Source organism: Notothenia rossii (assembly GCF_949606895.1).
Source record: "Notothenia rossii genome assembly, chromosome: 4".
In the NCBI taxonomy this organism is placed as follows: Eukaryota; Metazoa; Chordata; class Actinopteri; order Perciformes; family Nototheniidae; genus Notothenia; species Notothenia rossii.
In genome coordinates, this window is record NC_136902.1 from 29,212,511 (window position 1) to 29,234,520 (window position 22,010).

Here is a 22,010-nt window from a genome sequence, read left to right on the forward strand (position 1 = left end):
ATGTTTGGTCAACTTGCTTCACACCTGGAGCCAGTACTTGGGTTCATGTGTTTTATAGTTTATTTAGAACAGTGCAAAAAAGGGAGTGAGTAAGAAAGTTGAATAAAAAATATGCAGTGTTGCATAGAGAAGTAGTCTAGATATTGTAGTCACATGATTTAGGTTGAACGATTACAATTTCAAAAAGCAAACTCAAGTCAATCTAAATGTAATTTACAGGAAGGAAATGTAAGACCTTTTAAGTTGTGTCTGCATACAAAATCTTGATATACTAAGGACTCAGATATTACAATGTGCATTACAGTAAAAACAATACAAGCTGCAAAGGCGTTTTCAGTGGTGATGCTTTACATCCATGTAAAAAGGAGTGTTAGCTGAAATAAAAATATACAGTACTCGGCACACAATAGGCAAAGAAAAGAATGTGGACAATGTCAGCAGTTAATTTTGTGATTGAGCGGCTCCGACCTCTCAATGGCGGGCTCCCAGCATGCAGCTGTGTCCTTGATCTGCGACCACTGGATGTTTTATCACTTGCTGGGGGCAAACACTGAAAAGAGAAGTAAAGTTGAGTACAACATTTTGGTGTTCTGACGCTTTCTAACTAATATAAACACACTCAAGGTAAGCAGGGGGGGAATTAAAGAGGGAAGTAGTTCAGGATATTTTGAAATCGGCAAAGATTACATGTTTTTTCAATGTAGTTTTTTTTTTGTCTTCTGCTCAGAGTAAAGTTAGAATAAGTGGATCACTCAGTATACTCACTCCTCTCTCTCAGGCCTTGTCCAAAGCTGTGCACCAGTCTGATGAGGCCCCACAGTAACACCACTTTAATCACCAGGGAAATCAAAGCTCCTGTGACGGCAGCGGCCTCCAGGGTATACGTTCTGTCCTGGAACCATCTCGTTACCACCTGTAAAAAGAGCAAAAATACTTAAATCAAGAAATCCAATGTTAAAAAACTATATAATATTGTAATATTTTTGACATACTATATACCATGTCGTTTTTTCCTTATTATCGACATACTATACTGTGCCGTTTTTCTTTTGGGGTTTTGACACACTACAACACTGCCGTCTTTTCATATTTTCGACATATTTTACTATGTGGTATTGAAGCCTGTTTGCGCCACAGAAAAAACAAAATAAAATCCTGTCAGTCATTATAATGACTTAGTTATCTCATTATATTGACTTACTATCTCATTATATTGACTTAGCTATCTCATTATATTGACTTAATATCTCATTATATTGACTTAGCTATCTCATTATATTGACTTAGCTATCTCATAATAATGACTTAAGACAACTACCAGCAAGTCAAAGCAATACACTAGCTGTAAGCAATCTTGATTTTGGAGCACTCCTGAAAAGAACATTGTTTTTGCTCTTGCCACACGCTTCATGAAGGTAGCATCTACTGTTAAAAAGGTAACATGTGAAGTAATGTTACACACCACAGCTCAATTTCTCTCCGATGGCCGTTATTTCTTCTAATCCTTGGCTGCTCCTGGTCTCTCGGCCTAGCAGGCTCATAATTATAAGGTTGTGGTCCGTCATATGCATTCGAATATTCATGTTCAACTTCTTCTGTGTCTTCTGTATCGAAACTAGCATTGGGATCCATGTTTATTAATACGTTACACCGGCCGCTCTCCCCCTTGTGTCCCCCGTGTTACGTCACACGCGGGAGGTCACGTGCCGAGGCTTTTTCATGCGGAAGTGAAAATGTCTTACAAAAACGACGCCAGATGTCACTGTAGTGTATATTTCTGTATATTTTTTTGAAAATCTAGTGTATTCATCATTTTCCTACACATTTATTCACAGGTGTCTTTAACCTCGAAGTTGGTCTTTAAGTCATTATTATGAGATAGCTAAGTCAATATAATGAGATATTAAGTCAATATAATGAGATAACTAAGTCAATATAATGAGATATTAAGTCAATATAATGAGATAACTGAGTCAATATAATGAGATAGCTAAGTCAATATAATGAGATATTAAGTCAATATAATGAGATATTAAGTCAATATAATGAGATAACTGAGTCAATATAATGAGATATTAAGTCAATATAATGAGATAACTAAGTCAATATAATGAGATATTAAGTCAATATAATGAGATAACTGAGTCAATATAATGAGATAGCTAAGTCAATATAATGAGATATTAAGTCAATATAATGAGATATTAAGTCAATATAATGAGATATTAAGTCAATATAATGAGATAACTGAGTCAATATAATGAGATATTAAGTCAATATAATGAGATAACTAAATCATTATAATGACTTACAGGATTTTTTTTTTTTCTGTGGCGCAAACAGGCTTCCATAATAATGTACTTTTCATATTTTCGACATACCGTACTATGTCATATTTTGTGATATTTTAAAACATAGTTTTCTTCATATTTTTAGACACTATGCTGTTTTTTAAAATATTTTTGAAATACTATACTATGTCGTTTTTTTTTCTTATTTTCGACATACTATACTATGCAGTTTTTCAAATAATTTAGACATACTATACTACGTCATATTTTGTGATATTTTAAAACATACTATACTATGCTGTTTTCTTCATATTTTTTACGACACTACAGTATGTCGTTTTTTAAAATATTTTGAACATACTGTATTATGCTGTGTTTTGTTATATTTTGACACACTATACGATGTTGTTTTTTGTGTTATAGTTTGTGAGGTAGCTACGGTTTAATTGTTTGGTTTGTATACAGCCATTCGCTTTGAGAATTTGAAGTATTTGCAGCTGCTCTTATCTGAAAAGTTTGTTTTCGGGACACAGGGGGGATCCTTTTAGAAAAAGTTAGTTCCGGACTGTTCATCTACATTCAAAAGCCATAGTGTAAAAAAATTAATTGTGTTCAGGCAGACTTGTAAAGGTCATTCCATTCATTGAAATATTGAAAACTCCCTGACAGCTCACCGTGTAGATCAGATAAACAAAGAAGGCCAGCTGAGGGAGGTTCTGCACCATGAAGACCCAGACAAAGATCTTGGCTTCCTTCAAAACCTGAAAAACAACACGTTTTTAGTTACAATGGTGACTGTTTGTGAACTTAACACCATGTGCTTCTGACAGCTTCTGTCATGTTATGTTATTTTCCGCCTTTTTTGTGAAAAGCAGTTTTACTGGTGCAAACATTGGCTAAAGAGCACTCACAGCAGCAGCCCCCACAGCAGCCGTCAGGCAGGCCCACACCACCCCCACCGCCAGGATGATGGTGTTCTGAGCAGACATGGACACGTCCGACGTTGTGATCAGGATACAGAGACATAACTGAAACACACCAACAACGCGCCATTAGAGAAATCAGTAGATTAAGTGAAGGGATACATGTATTTGTCTCTTTTCTCGTGCTGGGAGAAAAATAATAATAATTTTAAAAAATTTGAATTTTGTATTCTCCCTAATTTTCTGCCCTTGATGTAATTCATTTACATTAATAATTGAATAAAGTAAACACCCTTTCCCCCCCGGGCCGGCAACATTTTGCATTTGCCCTGTACGATGGGCGCTGTAAGTGATGAAAGTGGGGGATGTTGGCTTATCTGGTGCCTGCAGCTCACAGCCAGTGGGCGTGGGAGCGAGCAAGAGAGAGAAATGCAATTTATGTAAACACATATTTCCAAGGCACTCCTTTATAATTATTTGGATAAACAGGTTTGAAATCATTTCAATGTATACTATAGGACGGTAAACCAAAAATATCGTTTAAACTTGAGAGATATAAAAATATGCATAAATAATGTAATGTTCTCGTTTGAATATTTGCTACTACCACCAAGATCTGATAAATGAACAACAAAAATAAAATAAGTTACATTTATTTGTTATTGGCTATGGTATGTTATTGGTTATGGTCACATACTTATTTGGTTATTAAAATGTAAACCAATCTTTTTCATATGGGTGTTTAGAGTTGTACCCCCTAGATCTAGTCTCTAGTAATATGTGCTTAAAGTGCACCAGATTGAAGCATTTTACTTTACATTTTCAAACATTTCTTCCGGGGGGGGGGGCATACCCCCGGACCCCTAGAGGATGTGACGTCCACACCCCAATTAAAACATGTTTATACAATACTGAATACATTTGAAGCCTTTTTGATGTATATAACCAACATGTCAATACGTTTCTGTTTTTGTAGTGTATTGGTCTTTTGTAGAGATTTTTCATTTATTCTTTATATATTCTATTGAGTATTCCTTGGATACTTTAATCTTTCTACTGTACGATTGAAGTAAATGTGGGAAGCGTTTAACAACAGCCATTTACTTCAAAGATTTTTCTCAATGTTATTCTTATTTTTCTTAATCCTGGAAGAATGTCAGAAAAAAAGACATTAGTAATTGTGATAACAAATTAAATAAGTTGTTAGGTTAAGTCAGGGCCGGTTTTTGGCATAGGCGGTCGCCCAGGGCGCCAGATCTAGGTAAAATAAGATATGAATGAACAACTAAAATAAAATAAGTTACATTTATTTGTTATTGGCTATGGTAGGTTATTGGTTATGTTCACTTTTGATTATTAAAATGTAAACCGATCTTTTTCATATGGGTGTTTCAAACATTTCTTCACACACACACACACACACACACACACACACACACACACACACACACACACACACACACACACACACACACACACACACACACACACACACACACACACACACACACACACACACACACACACACACACACACACACACACACACACACACACACACACACACACACACACACACACACACACACACACCAATTTGATACATTTCCCACTCTTATGTGCCCATCCCCCCACATGGATCACACCTGGCACACGCAATACATTTTCAGTGTCTATTCTTTGTATATTTACTGCAGTTGTTCATGTCTACCAGTAGTCTGATACAATATTTACAGTTTGAAAGGGTGTTAAATGAAATTTGGTGATTATTAATGTTTTTTTTCTTATCACAATTATTGTTTTTACTCTCCATTTTTACTGTTTGGTCCGCTGATAGCTGCTGTTGCAAAATTGGGGTTTTATTCTGTACGTAACTTTTGCATGATAAACGTGAACTGCCTGTATTGTAAGGCTTACTGCATTTGGTCTTCAGAAGCAGTAAATGCATTTCATCCTTGATCAAATGTTTATGAATAGGAAAAGCGTATGATTTCGTCAAGTAAAAGCATTCAACAGTTATTAATAATATCTTAATTATGGAGGATTGCTGATACTAGATGAAGTGCTGACTCGCTTATACTTTCAGACTTCTTGCAGCCTTATTTAATTCAATATACTTAAGTTTGAGTCCATATTCCAACTTTCATTCAATTTATTTGAACTTGTATTCTATTTTTAAAGGTTCAGCAGCAACTGGAGGAGATGGTGATGTTCAGCTACAAGTTCCTGGGAGTGCACTTGAACATTAAACTGGACTGCTCAGAAAACACTGATGGTGAGAAAGGCTGGCTCTGTTGTTGGAGTAGATCTGGACACTCTGGAGGAGGGGAGGACGAGGAGGAAGCTGGACTGTATCCCTGAGAACCCCTCCCCCCATGCAGCACTAGTGAAGATGAGGAGCACGTTTAGCCACAGACTCATCCCTCCTCGGACACTCCTTTGGTCCTGTAGCATCAGGCTGCAGCATCAAAGGCTAACCATGTGAACCATTAAAGGTAACCTGTACAGTGTACACACATAAAGTCTGCCCTGTTTGTACAAATGACTTTGACCTGCACTCCCATCTGCACACTAACATGTCAATATATTTAACAATACCAACCCAAATATGTTTACATGTCAAGACAACTGATCAAAGTTTACCTTGTTGTGATATCTGGTTTTAATACTTTCTATGTAATTGTATTTTTCTTTTACCTCGTGTGAATCTGTACTGTCCTGTTTTTCACTCTCTGTCTGTTGCTGCTTTAACTCCTGCATTTCCAACGGGGATTAATAAAGGTCCATGGTTAAAGGTGAGGTAGGTAAGTTTGAGAAACCGGCTCGAGATACACTTTTTGTTATATTCCATGGAATGCTCATAACATCCCGATAGCAATAAATATATTAAGTGCTTTGACAAAAAATCCATACAAAAATGTCATCTGTGGAAGCCGTAGTACTGTAAAAAGCACGACCAATCATTTAAGCCGGCCCGGTTTAAAATAACTGGATGGCCTACCTGCCTGTCAGCCTTCCATCTGTGCAAAAACTTATCTCGTGCCCAAATTGGTCATGTGCGCGTTCGTGTGTGTTGGAGGAGGGGCTCTGTAAGGAAGTGGCAGATTTTTTCCGGCTGTGTATTTTCAAATTCTAGCGCACCCGAGCTGGTTTCTCCAAAATTACCTACCCCACCTTTAACTTATCTTAACTTGCAGAAACATCAGCACACATTAATCAGATCAAAAACACATGTTTGTGCAACGGCTGGATGACGCGGATTTCATTAAATTAAGTTCCACAAAAAATTGTCACGGTTTATTTTATATATCTTCATTTTCTTCCATATTCAAACTGTTATGTTCCATTGTTAATCATTCCATACATTTTAAATGTCAAAACAATAATTAATCATGAAGCTGTCAGGGAGATTTTTGAAAAGAAGAATGCACGAATACCTGAGCCTGAAGGTCAAAGGTCACCATTGAGAAACACAGGTTGAGCAAGAAGTACTGCTCCTGGAGGGTCTCCAAGGCCCCACCCACACGGAACGCCATGATGTTGGGCCTCTGGATGAGCAGCAAGGTGCAGCAGACGTGGATCACGCCCAGAGTCATGATGCACACGAAACGCACCTGCGACACACACAGATCTCAGTTCAGATGTGCTTTATCTTGTACATATGGCATCCTTATAGTATAACATCACAAGAGGGGCAGTAACTATGCCTCATTGAGAGTCAAGACACTCACCCTATTATCATAAATTGAAATGATGAATGTGGATGGTTAAGCATCAGCAAAGATCTACACACAGCAATGAGGTCCAGCCAGAGACAAAAATGTTATAGAAGCTCTGACTTGATGACAATGTTGATAGTCATCTGCGTTCCATTTGTCATCAAGTTTATTTATACAGCCCAATATCACAAATGTTACATTTCTGAAAGGGGACTTTACAGTTTGTACAGAATACGACCTCCTCTATCCTAGGACCCTCACATCGTACAAGGAAACACTTCCAAAGAAACCCCCCAGGTAATGGGGAAAATGGGAGAAACCTCAGGGAGAGCAACAGAGGAGGGATCCCTCTCCCAGGACGGACACACGTGCAATAGATGCCGTGTGTAAATTAAAAAGATAATACATTTTACAACATAGGTAGTCCAAACGTTTGGAAATGCATGTGTCTATAATAAGAAGATGAATCCAGGAGGATGTCAACAATCCTGTGGGAGCCATCGTGTGTTCTTACAGAAATTACACTTTACTAGCAGTATTAAGCCAATTTACTCAACTCCATCTTCTTGGTAGAGGAAGAACCCAGACACTGTTCAGAGATCAACAAAAATGACTACTCCAGATGAATTTGATACTTTCTTTATACTCTCCTCCCATTATATTTATAATCATTATAATATAAGTTTTCCAATTTCAGATTGACAGTGAAAGGTCAGATCTGATCCGTCTTATATTTCCTCTTGATTGTTGTTTCACATTCTAAGAATCGAACATATGTTTGAAGAACAAGTGTTTATTTTAAATAGCTTTATGGAAAAGTTTAAGAGTTTTAGAGATGTATTTGAAAATGTTCTTATGTAATGTTGCATGCCGTGTCATAATGTTGGTTTTGAATGTTGGGGTTGGCTGCATTTCCTGGCAGGTTATTGCTTTTAAAAGAAAAACATAGAAGAGAAAAAAAACACATTAGCACAATAACAGCACATTTTAAAGCACTTATGCACAATCAAAAGCACAGACACAAAAGCACATACAGAATCACAGATAAAGGCTCAGAGGCAAAGACATCTACAAAAACAATTATGTAAGCCTTACTCCAGTTAATGACAACTTTTTATTGTCTAATAAGCAAGTTTTTAAAAGATTGAGAGATGTTATGTTCTTTATTTCTGTGGGCCTAGTTTTCCAGGTATGTGCTGCCCTATGGGTAAAGGCTGAATGCCTAAAGCTACTTTTTCTATGAGGTTGATTTTGTTTTCTTAAACAGTCTTATGTCTTGGATTTTTTTTTATTTTTTCAATCAAAATGAATAAATCAGTGAAATTAACAGGAAAGCAGGTCATTAAAACATTTGAGTATTTGAAGATGATTCTCAAACTGTACGTGCCAGCAATCACAAAGTTGTTTTTTGTGTATGTATTATCATAGCGGTAATTGATTATTTATAATAAATGCCCTCATGCAGTGTGCTCTTTCAGGCAGCCAGTAGAAGGCGACCTACCAGCAGCTCCTGCTTGCTCTTTGCCTCCAGCACGGAGAAGTTGACAATGGAGCGAACCATCACCAGCAGCACGCTGAGCACAAACACCACCAGCTCCTGCCTGTTCTCCTGCAGCACCCCCCGGCTGATGTAGTAGATGCAGAACACTGCAGGGGGACACACACACACACCACACAATGCTCAGCACAGCAGAGGTCACTTCTTTACAATCAGTTGCATATAGCTACACTTTTCCATTTGCACTTTTACATGCACATTTTTTCCTTTAAACAAAACCTCTATATGTCGGACTTCAAAGTCCTTATAATGCAGTATTTTTTCATATGTATTTCAATTTCTTCTTTTACTATTTTAATTTCTGTTTGGAAGAGCCTGAGATTTAAGATGTTCATAGCCATAACTACGCTGTTGCTATTGTGCATATGACAATAAAGCCTTTTAAATCCTTGAATTATACTTATTATGTGTGGAACTGACCTTCTTATTAACCATTTATTTTATAGAATATCAAAAAGAACAGGGTTTGTAAGGTTTTGTAACTTTACTAAACAAAGCGTATTAATCTCAACTTATTAATTCATTGAGTTTACACTCCCTTTATGCCCTCTCATGACTAAGCACAAATTAATGAAATCAATTCAAATTAACTGTATGATAAAACATACAATTAGTGGTTGAGTTTCTGTGAATATGTTTCCATGCACACTACTTTACTTTATTTGTTTTTCCTATTATAGTCAAGATATGTCATAAAAAATAATTTTGTCATTTCTGTACTAACCAATTCATCTTAGCATTTAAGGAAAAACACCACTGGTTTGTTGAATTCTTCATGTGACCACTACCAATTAAAGATGCAAGCCATAATATAATATACAAGTGTCCTTGCTTTACTGGGCCTACCATTGGCTATCATGAATAACAAGTAAGAAGCTGGTTTTAAGTCTGATCCGTTAACTCTCTGGGTTTTCCAATCCTGCTCTGAGCATGTTCATGTGACCGAGGGAGAGCTGGAGATTAGAAGCAATGATCAAAATCAACAGTGGAGGACTTGATATGACTTTGGGAAAAGAAACATCATTTTTGGCTCTAAAATCTAATTAGCAGAGTCACCAGTTTGTACTGTAATACATCGCTCTTGGCTGCATTTAAGACAGGTTTTATATTTGGGAAAATAATATCTTGAAAAGCCCCCAACATTACGTTTCTTACCTGAAAAATGTACATTTCTGGACGGCCCAATTCTTAATTTCTTAATATACAAGTTGGAGTTCTAGTTTAAAGTCGTCATGATTACATTGCCATCTCCTGGTATACTGGATTGTCACAATACTTCAAAGCAAACTACAAAAGGCTGCAATTAAATGTGTTATTTCATAAAAACCTAAAGTTAGCAAGTTTATTCCAATACAAATCTCAGTCCAGCACATTTTTTAAAAGCTTAACTGGTTGTATCAAAATATTAAGATATCATACATTTCAATTCACTAGCCTAATGGGGCAAAACACACATGTTTACACTGTGGCATTACAGTATAATGCCTGCCTACAAATCTGAAAGTGAGTGTATCGAAACGTTTAAAGTAGCCTTCACGAAATGGTCAAAAAGTAATCATTTAAATTAACAGAACAAATGATTAATGTGGGAGAATTATTGGCATATTATTGAATCAATAAGGAAATTACCCGTTAGTTTTAACCCTAAGTTTGTAATGACAATTTGGAGTATATTTGACTAGGTTTAAATGTGTTAAACAGAAGTGATACACCAGCAAAACTGATATGAGGCATCTGGAGGAAATGCTATTGCATTAATCTCCTCCACAGTACTTATCACAAGATCATTTTAGAAAGACTTCTGCTTTTTGCCAACAGTGCAGATGGCTCTACTTCCTGGTGACACAGTACGTGGCACTCCTACTCACATATTCCCACCATCTGGATGAGAGACACAGTGAAGTTGTCCTCGGCAGTGGGGTCCACCTCCGTGTGCTGCTGGTAGACGCTGTACAGGGTGAGGCCGAGCAGAGCCAGCAGGGACGCTACGGTGAAGCAGAAGTAGAGTCTGAGTAGACAGGACAGCTCCGACCAGGGCTTTATCTGAGAGAAGGGGGAGATGAAGAGGATAAAGAATGAGAAGCAACCTGTGATAAGGGCAAAATGTTCAGTGGAACAAGTGTCTGCAAGTCAAAGTTAACAGGAATGAAAATACAGTAGGGCTGTAAATTTGTTTTTTAATGGTTTGAAATGACTTCAATGATTATTAAGATGACTTGAGCCCATCAACACACACACAGTTGGTTTCATACTACTTGATACTTGAAAATGCTGTAAGAAAAAAAACAGCCTACATCACAGCTCTCCATAGGGTTTCATTTATTTTGTTAGCAGCTCATTCCTTAAAGGTAGGGTAGGTAATTCACTTCAGAAACACTTTTTGTTATATTCCATGGAATGCTCTTAACATCCCGATAGCAATAAATAAATTAAAATGCTTTGACTATAAATATATACAAATATTTCATCTGTGGAATCCGTGGCGCTGTAAAAAGCAAATCCAATTATCTGCCTCGGCCCGCGGCAGATAATTGGATGGCCTACCTGCCTGTCAGCCTTCCATCTCGTGCACAAACTTATCTCGTGCCCTCATTGGTCATGTGCGCGTTCGTGTGTGTTGGAGGAGGGGCTCTGTAAGGAAGTCTGAAAGAAGGGGAATTCTAGTGCACTCGAGCTGGTTTCTCCATTCTTACCTACCCTTTAAAACAGAAGCTTCAGATTGCTTATAATAAGAGGAAATATGAAGGGTATATTTCAAGGTTGTTATGTACATTTGTTATTGAGCTTTTTTTTATAATCAACTTAGATTTGTTAGAACATGTTTTCAACTTAATGGACTGGATTTATTTGAAAATTGGGCTTATAAACACATGAATACTGTGTAATATATTTGAACATATATATTTATGAAGTACAATGTAAGCAGTAGTTTCGACATCCCTGCTCCAAGTCATTATACTGCTCAAGTTGAACTGTGGGTTGTGTCCCTGCAGCTCACCGGTCCACATGGTGTGGGGATCAAGTCCCGGTGTCTTGGCCTCAGGTTTGGAGACAGAGGGTCTGGATCTTCCTGTGGATACCCAGAATTCTGGTTGCCCAACAAAGGACTGCAGTTTGAAAAAGAAAATAAAAGGATCCTTTATTAATAAGCGACTGAGAGATACAGTAGTTCTGTTCATTAAGTTCACTAAATGATCTTCTGTATCCCTTATTCAAATGTATTGTACCAAAGTGTTTTGAGAATATAAGGGATTTAATGGTGTGTTGGGTGCCAGCAAACACACTTACCTTGAGGAGTTACTTTTTGTTTCAATTTTACTATTTTATACTGTTTTATCTACGACAACGATCATTGATCAACAGAGAAACTGTTAATCCTGAATGTGAAAGAAAAGAAAAAAATACGTACATGAATAAAAGGAGAAAATAAATTATCTGCAGGAAATGCATAGTACAGTACTCAAGCAACCAAAGCAGGAAACAAGCAAGAGGGGATTCAAGATATGTAACGCCTAGAAATGGACTGTGCAAGAGGAACACATTGGCGGTATAGCGGGTCATTTTCACAGCAGTCATTTTGAGTTACAATGTGAGACTATAGAGCAGGGGTGGGGAACCTTTTTCCTCTCAAGGGCCATTTCAATTTTGACAACATCCTTCGAGGGCCGTACAAATTATTGAACTCAACGTCTGCTTAAAAAACTCAAATCACAGCCCATTCATTTCGCCTTTCTTTCATGCTGTGCAAAGAAAAAGCAACCTCTTAATCCAGATATTTGACCATGACCCGCGCATTCATGCACCGTGGCATGACCACCAAAACGGAAAGATATGGACACAAGATGTGTGTAAATGTATTTAGTTTCATATTGTAGCGATCTGCATTTATTGTTCAAGTGTTCTGTTAACTGTTTGTGTCAGGCTTCTGTGAGGAGAGCAGGTAGGGGCGGGGTTGGGGAGCAGAGGGTTTGGTGTGTGTGTGTCTGTGTGGGCGCGTGGAGGTGAGTGAGAGGTTGGCGCGAGAGGAGAGAGAGTGAGAAAGGACGGATGAGAGCCGTTGGTTGTTAATAAACCTGTTTAACTTGAGAACGCTTCACTCGTCATTCCGACACGTCCGGGTGGACGTTACATTGGTGTCAGAAGTAAAAAAACAACAACAAAAAAAACAGAGTTTTATCCGCTAATCGCCGGTAGCCGCAGCTAGCACTGACTCGGCTAACGTTAGCTCTGCTTCATCGGCCGGTAAATAATGGAAGCACAGATGAACCGGACCGGAGCTCGTCCGAAAGTCAAGGAGGAGATGGATGGCTTATGGCGTGACTCAGAAGACAATTTATGGCGTGAATTAAATGCTGCTGCCGGTTTCGACTCGGCCGGCGGGAAGCGGCACGTCGGCGCAGGGACCTCCCCCGGGAGTGGCGCGGCGCCGGTTGTAAACAATGATGGCGGCGCCCGGCTCCAGGTTAAAACACCGAAATACAACGGTAAAGCCGACTGGGAAGCCTTCCATGCCCAATTTGAACTGTTATCACGGGCTGTGGGCTGGTCTGAGGACAATAAGGCGCTCCAGCTGGCCCTGTGTATTACAGATGAAGCTTTATCCTGTGTGCTACTGCTCAGCCCGGCTGAAAGAACTGACTATGGGGTCTTGGTTGGGGCTCTGAAGCGGCGGTTTGGACAATGCAGCCAGCCTGGGGTGCTGCGTTCGGAGCTGTCAAGCAGACAGAGACAGCCGGGTGAGCCGCTCCGCATATTGGCTAATGACATTGAAACCCTGGCGAGAAGGGCATACAGCCACATGTCCCCTGAGGTGCAGAGCGAGCTGGCTAGGGACCAGTTTATCCGGGCCATAACCCCCAGGGAGCTGCGCGTCCAGACACAACTGGCACATCCCCGCTCTCTGCAGGAAGCACTGGAGCTGGCGTTGGAGAGAGAGGTTGTAGGAGGGGCGGCAGAGAGCACGCACACGGGAGGCGGCCCGGTTGTGAGAACGATGAGACAGGAGGAGCCAGGACAAGAGAAACCAGCATGGGCGGCTGAGTTGACTGAGCTAATCCGTGCTATGGCACTGCAATCGCCGCAGGGCAGCAACCGTCCTCGTCGGGGTCCTCTGGTGTGTTGGGGGTGCGGCCAGGTCGGCCATATTAGCACAAGGTGCCCCATGAATGCTGATATTCAGGGAAACGCCCCCGGGTCTGTGTAAATGGGACGTCACAGACCCCCGCCGTTGGGTCCCATCCTGCCTGGTCTCCAGTGGACAGAGCCCAGCTGCACGGAGGGGGGAGCGGGGCTCCGCTTCCCCCAGAAGCAAACGACATCGCAGAGTCTGTGAGGGTGGTGGGCTGGACTCACGCGGGGGATTTCTGCCATGTCCCCGTCACCCTGGCAGGGGCCCCATGGACGGCCCTTGTTGACACCGGCTCCACAGCGACACTGATGAGACCGGACGTGGTCCCAGCGGGGACACGGTTGACACCCACTCTGGTGAAACTGCGAACAGTAACCGGTGAGCTAGCCCCTATGCTTGGGAGAGGGGTGGTGGTTATACAGGTGGGGGGGCTGTCAGTGTCTGTTAAGGTGTGGGTTGCGGCAGTACAGGACTCCTGCATATTAGGACTTGACTTTCTGCGGGTTGCACGCTGTGTGCTAGACCTGGGGAGGAACACGCTGGCCTTTCCAGGGGGTCCCACAGTTGAAATGGTGCACCCCACACTTGCCACGACACCACACCCACCTACATCAAGAGTGACTGAAACACTTCCCCCACCCCAAACCCCCCCCCCCTGCAGCCATGCCCCCTGTCATCAATGCTCACCCCAGCCCCAACCCCACACCCCGTACTCCAGTTGATGTACGGCCCCCGGCCCCGGAACAACAACCTGCAGCTCTAAAGGGGGACAGACGGGCGGCAGTGAAGGAGGTGTGGAAACGCAGCTGTGATGACTTAAAACCCGAGCAGCGGGAGGAACTGTGGCAAGTGCTGTGGGAGTTTAAGGACATTTTTGCTCTGACAGAAGAGGAAGTGGGCCTGACACACCTGGTGCAGCACGATATCGACACGGGCGACGCACGGCCCGTCAAGACACGCCCCCGCCGCCTTCCCCTGGCCCATCAGACAGCAGCAGACAGCGCTATTGATGAGATGCTGTCAGCTGGCATTATTGAGCCCTCTGACAGCCCCTGGGCCTCGGGGGTTGTGATGGTCAATAAGAAGAAGAGTTCAAAGATGAGGTTTTGTGTGGACTACAGACCGCTGAACAGTGTGACCAAGAAAGACTCATACCCGCTGCCCCGCATAGATGAGTGTTTGGACTTGGTGTCTGGCTCATCCTGGTTCTCCTCTTTAGACCTGCGCAGCGGGTATTGGCAAGTTCCCCTCAGCCCAGAAGCCAGATCAAAGACAGCTTTTTGCACTGGGAGGGGGCTGTGGCAGTTTCGAGTCCTCTCCTTCGGCCTGTGCAACGCTCCGGCCACGTTTGAGCGGCTGATGGAAAGGGTGCTCGCTGACGTTCCCCGACAGGAGTGCCTGGTCTACCTGGACGATATCCTGGTCCATGGTAGCTCCTTCCAGGCGGCTTTAGGAGCCCTGCGGCGGGTTCTACAGAGGATAGCAGCAGCGGGGTTGAAGCTCCACCCCGACAAGTGCTGTTTCTTGAGGAGAGAGTTGGAGTTCCTGGGGCACCGAGTCGGAGGAGAGGGCATCAGCACGCTGGAGGAGAAGGTGCGGGCAGTAAAGGACTGGCCAGCCCCCATCAATCTGCGGGAGCTGAAGAGCTTCATTGGGTTAGCGTCGTACTACAGGCGGTTCGTGCGTGGCTTCTCTTGCATAGCTGCACCCCTGTTCCGCCTGCAACAGAAAGACTGTGATTTTGCTTGGACTCCAGAGTGTGAGCTGGCCTTCAGCTCTTTAAAGAAGGCCTTGACGGAGTCTCCCATCCTCACTCCCCCAGACCTCAGCCTACCGTTCGTCCTGGATACGGACGCCAGTGACGTCGGGATGGGGGCGGTGTTGAGCCAGGTGGGGCCTGGGGGGGAAAAAGTGGTGGCGTATTTCAGCAAAACCTTCAACAAAGCTGAACGGCGCTATTGTGTGACACGCAGAGAGTTGCTGGCAATTGTGAGAGCAATCAGCCATTTCAGGTACTACCTGTGTGGCCTGTCCTTCACAGTGAGGACTGACCACGCAGCCCTCCAGTGGCTGATGTCCTTCAAGGAGCCCGAGGGACAGATTGCACGCTGGCTAGAAGGACTGGCGCCGTACGTCTTCACAGTGGAGCACAGGGCGGGGGTTCGCCATACCAACGCTGACGCCCTGTCCCGGCGCCCCTGTGCTCCCAGCGGCTGTCGGTACTGTGAAAAGAGAGAGGACCAAGAAAAGGAGCTCTGTGCAGAGGAGGAGCGAGACCACAGGCATAAACCAGCCGAGCCGGTCTGCAGAGGTGCACGGATCATCGACTCACCCGAATGGAGAGCGCGGCAGGAAGAGGATGCTGACCTACAGCCAGTGCTGAGGTGGGTGGAGTCAGGACAAAAGCCACTGTGGAATGAAGTTGCTGGGTGCTCGCTTGCCACCAAAGGACTGGTTGCAAAGTTTGAGGCTCTCCGGACGAAGGATGGAGTGCTGCAGAGAGCCTGGAAAGAGCCTGCAACGGGGGAGGAGAGGTGGCAGGTGGTGGTCCCCAGGGCGCTGAGGGAAGAAGTGCTTAAGGCCTCCCATGGAACTACTGGGGCAGGACACTTTGGGGTCTCCAAAACCTTGCGTCGACTCCGCCAAAGCTGTTACTGGGGCCAGCTCAGGAGAGATGTTGAGGACTTCTGCCGCCGCTGCGACCTTTGTACGGCGTACAAAGGTCCCACTGATCAGTCACGTGCCCAGCTTCAGCAGCTAGCGGTGGGGGCCCCGATGGAGAGGGTGGCGGTGGACATAATGGGCCCATTCCCGTGCACAGAGAAGGGGAACCGTTACGTCCTGGCCGCCATGGACTATTTTACAAAATGGCCAGAGGCGTATGCTATACCAGACCAGGAGGCGGTGACCGTTGCAGGTGCCCTGGTGGAGGGCATGTTTGCCAGATTTGGAGCGGCCGAGGTCATTCACAGCGACCAAGGAAGAAACTTTGAGTCGAGGGTGTTCGCCGCTATGTGTGACCGGCTGGGCATGCAAAAGACGCGGACTACTCCTCTGCACCCGCAGAGTGACGGACTGGTCGAACGGTTCAATAGGACTCTGGGAAAACAACTCGCTATCCTCACCGCGGAGCATCAGCGTGATTGGGACATGCACCTCCCTCTTGTTCTTTGGGCCTACAGATCGGCTGTTCAGGAGTCCACCTCATGCACACCGGCCCTGCTCATGCTGGGGCGAGAGCTGCGGACACCAGCAGAAATGGCTTTTGGCCGACCCCCCGACACACCAGCGGTTCCTCCGGGACCGGAATATGCCAGGAGGCTCCAGGATAGAATGGAGTCAGCACATGCCTTTGCCCGCGATCAGCTGCAGAAGGCGGGCATGAGACAGAAAAGAAACTATGACACGAGGGCTAGAGGGGGGGACTTCAAGGCCGGGGACCTGGTGTGGGTGTATAGTCCAAGAAGAAAGAAGGGCCGGTGCCCTAAGTTGGACTGTCACTGGGTGGGCCCTTGTGAGGTGCTGGAAAAGCTGGGAGAGGTGGTCTATAGGGTCCAGCTGCCGCCTAGAGGGAGACGGGTGGCCCTCCACAGGGACCGGCTGGCCCCATACAGAGGCGATGCACATCCGCGGCCTAGACCCCCAGCATCGTCTAGGAGAAACCAGACAGTCACTTCCCCCGATTCACTGACTGTGTCCCCTGCTGACCCCCCACATTCACCCCCACCCCCAAACTCACCCCCTGTTCCGGAACAGGATGTTCCAAGCCGGCAAGCGCAGCCGCCTGTGTTCACTCCAAGGCGGCCTCAGAGACCAAGAAGAGCCCCGGGCCACCTCAGAGACTTTTTATGCATTCCCTCGGGGCGAGGGACTTAGTAAGGGGGGGGCAATGTAGCGATCTGCATTTATTGTTCAAGTGTTCTGTTAACTGTTTGTGTCAGGCTTCTGTAAGGAGAGCAGGTAGGGGCGGGGTTGGGGAGCAGAGGGTTTGGTGTGTGTGTGTCTGTGTGGGCGCGTGGAGGTGAGTGAGAGGTTGGCGCGAGAGGAGAGAGAGTGAGAAAGGACGGATGAGAGCCGTTGGTTGTTAATAAACCTGTTTAACTTGAGAACGCTTCACTCGTCATTCCGACACGTCCGGGTGGACGTTACAATATCCATGTGGACATGATTTAAGTGGGGTGGGGGGGGGGGGCGGATCTAACCTCATCTAGGGGGGTTTGGGGGCATGCACCACCATGAAGATTTTTTTTAAATGTTGAAGTTAAAAGCATCAATCTGGTGCACTTTGAGAGCAACATGAAGAGATCTATGGATACATCTCTCAACACCCATATGAAACAGAACTGTAAGCAGATTTGTTTCTTTATGGATATTTTACAAATCAATTCCCTTTTAAACTGTATTCTTGTTTATTAATAACAACTTTTTTTTACTGTCATATTAGTATTGTATAACTGTTTACTTTATTCTCTTATTTTTCTATAACTATAATGATCATATAAAGATGTGCCTTTACCTCACTGGTTGGAGAAAAAGCTTCTTATATTCGTTAGCATAGCTAGCTAACCAGATGCTAATAACAACAACGTTATTGACTGTATGATCAGTATGACATATCGCCACTGGGCTTTCAACTAAAGACACAGCCACGCAAAAACTGCGGCATGTGTACAGCTCCTTATGGGTATTGCAATTTGTGAAGTCCCGGCCCGGAGCCGCGTTCTGGTGCTCTCCGTTAGAACTACACTCCAGTCAGACGAGACATATACCACGTGATGACACGTTAGGCTCGTGTTGTGTTCAAGGACCCTGACCTTGGCCAGGAAAAACAAGCTTGTTTAATTATTTTGCGGTCTAGATTTCTTGAATTTTTTTCTTTTTTGCGTGTGTTTATAAATTACCCCGAGGGCCGTACCAAATGGTCTCGCGGGCCGTATACGGCCCGGAGGCCGGTGGTTCCCCACCCCTGCTATAGAGTGTGACAGTGATCATTAATATCCATATTCACACCTTATTATATGGAGCTAATCACCTGCCATAACTCCACAAACAAAATAAACAAGTTTTACAAATGCCTTATGATTCACTAACAAACACAGTGTGGTTTGCAAATACAAAACACCATCTACAAACTAATGCATTTAGTTTTGCAAAGAAAAAACGTATCTATCAAACAAACAAACACATAACATGTTTCTAATAAATCATGTTTCAGAGACAAATTCAGCATAGGTTTTACAAGTACAAAACCTTTTTTTACAAGTACAAAACTTTTTCTTCTCACGGCGGAATATTACCCCCAAAAGTCACGGGAGTGAGTCACGTGACTTTTGGCAATACAAATCTTTTTTTTACAAGTACAACACTTTTTCTTGTCACGGCGGAATAGAGTGGCGAAGTCCCTCTCCTTCCGGGGGACCTCCATGGGACCTTATTTCGGAAAAATCATGTATTGAACTCAATGGAGAGGGAAAGATTGTATTTTGATCCCGTTTGAATTGTGCCACGAATTACACATATGATGTTTGTCAATTTAAAAGATAATTTTTTCGTAAAACTGTGAAGTAACAAAAATGTTTGTGTGAAGTGCTCAATGAACTACAACTCTGGTCTTGCATACATCACCAACACCAAGATGGCCGTCATGTTAGAGCACATGTCACCTCTTTCTTTCAGAATGAAGTGAAAAGTATTAAAAGAGGTGAAAATCACTACAAGTAAAAAAAAGGGGAGTTAGTCGGTTCCCTAAGAGCCAGCATGCGGGACCGGCTATACAAGGTTTCAGTGAGTAACACGAGTGTAATATGTAACCTTAATGTACCCGACTCTGGGATTTGTAGTCTTTTTAGTTGCGTATTTTTCCTAGTCTTATATTTCAACAGTTTTAAGACAAACTGTGACTTTTTTGACATGGAAAGGATTTTTTAAGATTGACAAACATCATATGTGTAATTCATGGCACAATTCAAACGGGATCGAAAGATACGTTTTCTCTCTCCATTGACTTCAATGCATAATTTTTCAGAAAGAATCTCCCATGGGGCGGAAGTAGATGGGCGTGACTTCGCCACTCTATATTACTTGTACAAAAAAAGTTTTGTACTTGTAAAACCTATACTGAATTTGTCTGTGAAACATGATTTATTAGAAAAATGTTATGTGTTTGTTTGATAGATAGGTTTTTTATTTGCAAAACGAAATACATTAGTTTGTAGATGGTGTTTTGTATTTGCAAACCACATTGTGTTTGTTAGTGAATCATAAAGCATTTGTAAAACTTGTTTAGTTTGTTTGTGGAGTTATGGCAGGAAATTAGCTCCATATTATTCCTAGCTAAAATGTCTTCTGAAAAAAGCCTATGCATAAGCATGAAAGGATAAAGATTTAAATTATTCTGAATGTAGGTAAAATGTATAAGGACATCTTAATACAGAATCGAATGGACCTTGTTACAAATTAAGTACATAAATGGATACAAAGTGCTTCACAAGTCAATAAAACAAAGAATGAGACAAACGCTTAGCAAAGCCACACAATCCTCACACAGAGACAATGTAGATCTCCAAGAATCAGCTTTCCAAATAAACCTTTAGTCAGACATGTATGTTGTAATTAATGATCAAACCATAGTTACTTTACAGGCACAACGTTAGGAAATACAGGAAAACATGGCAATAAATTGATATTTAGGGTCAATATACTGAGATTTTTCCAAACTGTTTTTTAAATAAAGTTTGTACTATTACATGCTAAGTAAAGTGCTTAATGAAGCAGAACTAAGTAATCAGATTTTTGGTTTTAAATCACAATAGGCCTACTGTTTTGTTATTTAAGTTTACTAAAGGAACCAATTGAAATATTAATATATAGAAATATATATATGAAGTAAAAGTTTCAAACAGTTTTTGTGAATACATTCGTTTTTAAAGTGTAAAAGTAACTAGCATGCAGAGGTGGGAAGCAACTAATTAGATTTACTCAAGTACAATTTTGAGATACTTGTACGTTACTTGAGTCTTTCCATTGTATGCTACTGTACTTTTACTCTACTACAATTCACAGGTAAACTGTGTACTTTTACTCCACTAAAATTATTTAGTACCTTTAGTTACTTTACAGATTTGGATTAATGATGTGAAATATAATCAACACTTAAATAAGACTTTAGTTAAACCTGGAGTAAATTCACAAGCTACCCAGTATTCAAAGTAATTCAAAATAGCTGCACCTTTACCAGCTTTAATAACACTTTAATGATCAATAATTATAAAACATATCATATATATTATTCTGAAATGGACCAATCTGCAGAATGACTACTTTCACTTTTGGTACTTTAAGTATATGTTGATGCTAATACTTTTGTACTTTTACTAGAGTAACATTATGATTGCATGATTGATTATGATTCCTAATTTCCTTACATTCAAAACTCACTTATAAGTGTTTCTCTGTTTCTTTGTCTATTTTATGTTATTTTGAGTTTTTTGCTGTTCATTCATTTCAATATTTAAAAAATTAACTTATGCTACATTTCTATATCAGTTTTACAGCCATGTCCGGTTTAGTAGGCTACTTCACAGCTATAATGAGGTACTTTCATAAAAGAGTCAACAGATGAATCAGACTGTATATTCATGTTCATAACAACATTGCATCATGTGCAAATATCTGCACATTTAACTCATAGCCTTTTCAGAAAAGATGAACCGGGTGTCACGAGTTGTGAGTGCTATTAAACAGAGAAAAATCCAGGGTTAACCATATGAACAGTTAGACGTGGTTTCTTGAAACAAAGAACATAAACTGTAACGTTAATAAATAAGAAACTCGGTATCCGACCTTATCTCGTCCATTGCCTTGCAGAGCAGCCTGCAGGACCCTCAGCTCACATTATGACAGCTCACCGCCTCCAGCTGATAAACTTCAGCTTCACATGTCAACAGGAACACTTCTTCTTCCTGTTCTCCTCTGCGATATGGCCTCTATAACGGGCTGTAGGAGCGCTGCTGCCCCCTGGAGGGAGGGCTGGATTTACAGGGGTAGAATAAGAATTCAGTTCAGGATTTTAAAGGTCCCATGACATAGCCATTTCTACTGATCATAATTCAATTGTTGAGGTCTAGAATAGATTTGTATTGTGCAATTTTAGTATGTGTATTCACTCTCTGTCCTAAACGGCTTGTTGGGGCTCCCCCCGCCCCCCCACCCCCCCGCCCTTCCCTGTGAGCCCAGTGTGCTCTGATTGGTCAGCTCGCCCACTCTGTTCTGATGAGTCCACCACCATTACAGCGGGACATCAGTGATTATGTGTTACAATGGCGTTTGTTAGCAACCAGAGAATGACAGCAGTAATGACAAACAGATGAGAATGCTGCGTGGGAGGCTCGC

The 22,010-nt window shown here is 42.3% G+C and overlaps 1 protein-coding gene across 1 annotated transcript; it reads right to left on the reverse strand.

Moving 5' to 3' along the window:
- Positions 1–37: 37 nt before the first annotated feature.
- On the reverse strand, positions 38–21,615 carry LOC307036253 (uncharacterized protein). The gene is made up of 9 exons (XM_079676388.1): positions 21,462–21,615; positions 11,490–11,598; positions 10,360–10,534; positions 8,435–8,580; positions 6,652–6,828; positions 3,203–3,319; positions 2,966–3,052; positions 766–913; positions 38–550 (listed from the first exon to the last, which is right to left on the reverse strand). The coding sequence occupies exons 1-9, from the start codon at positions 21,473–21,475 to the stop codon at positions 531–533; spliced, it is 993 nt and encodes a 330-aa protein (XP_079532514.1). The 5' UTR covers positions 21,476–21,615; the 3' UTR covers positions 38–530.
- Between the last annotated feature and the right edge of the window lie 395 nt (positions 21,616–22,010).

Excerpts from the sequence above, each read along its gene's own strand:
- LOC307036253 (XM_079676388.1), bottom strand. Across the intron at positions 3,053-3,202 it reads CTGCTGTGGGGGCTGCTGCT|GTTTTGAAGGAAGCCAAGAT; the intron begins GTGAGTGCTCTT and ends GTTGTTTTTCAG. Across the intron at positions 914-2,965 it reads TTGTTTATCTGATCTACACG|GTGGTAACGAGATGGTTCCA; the intron begins GTGAGCTGTCAG and ends CTCTTTTTACAG.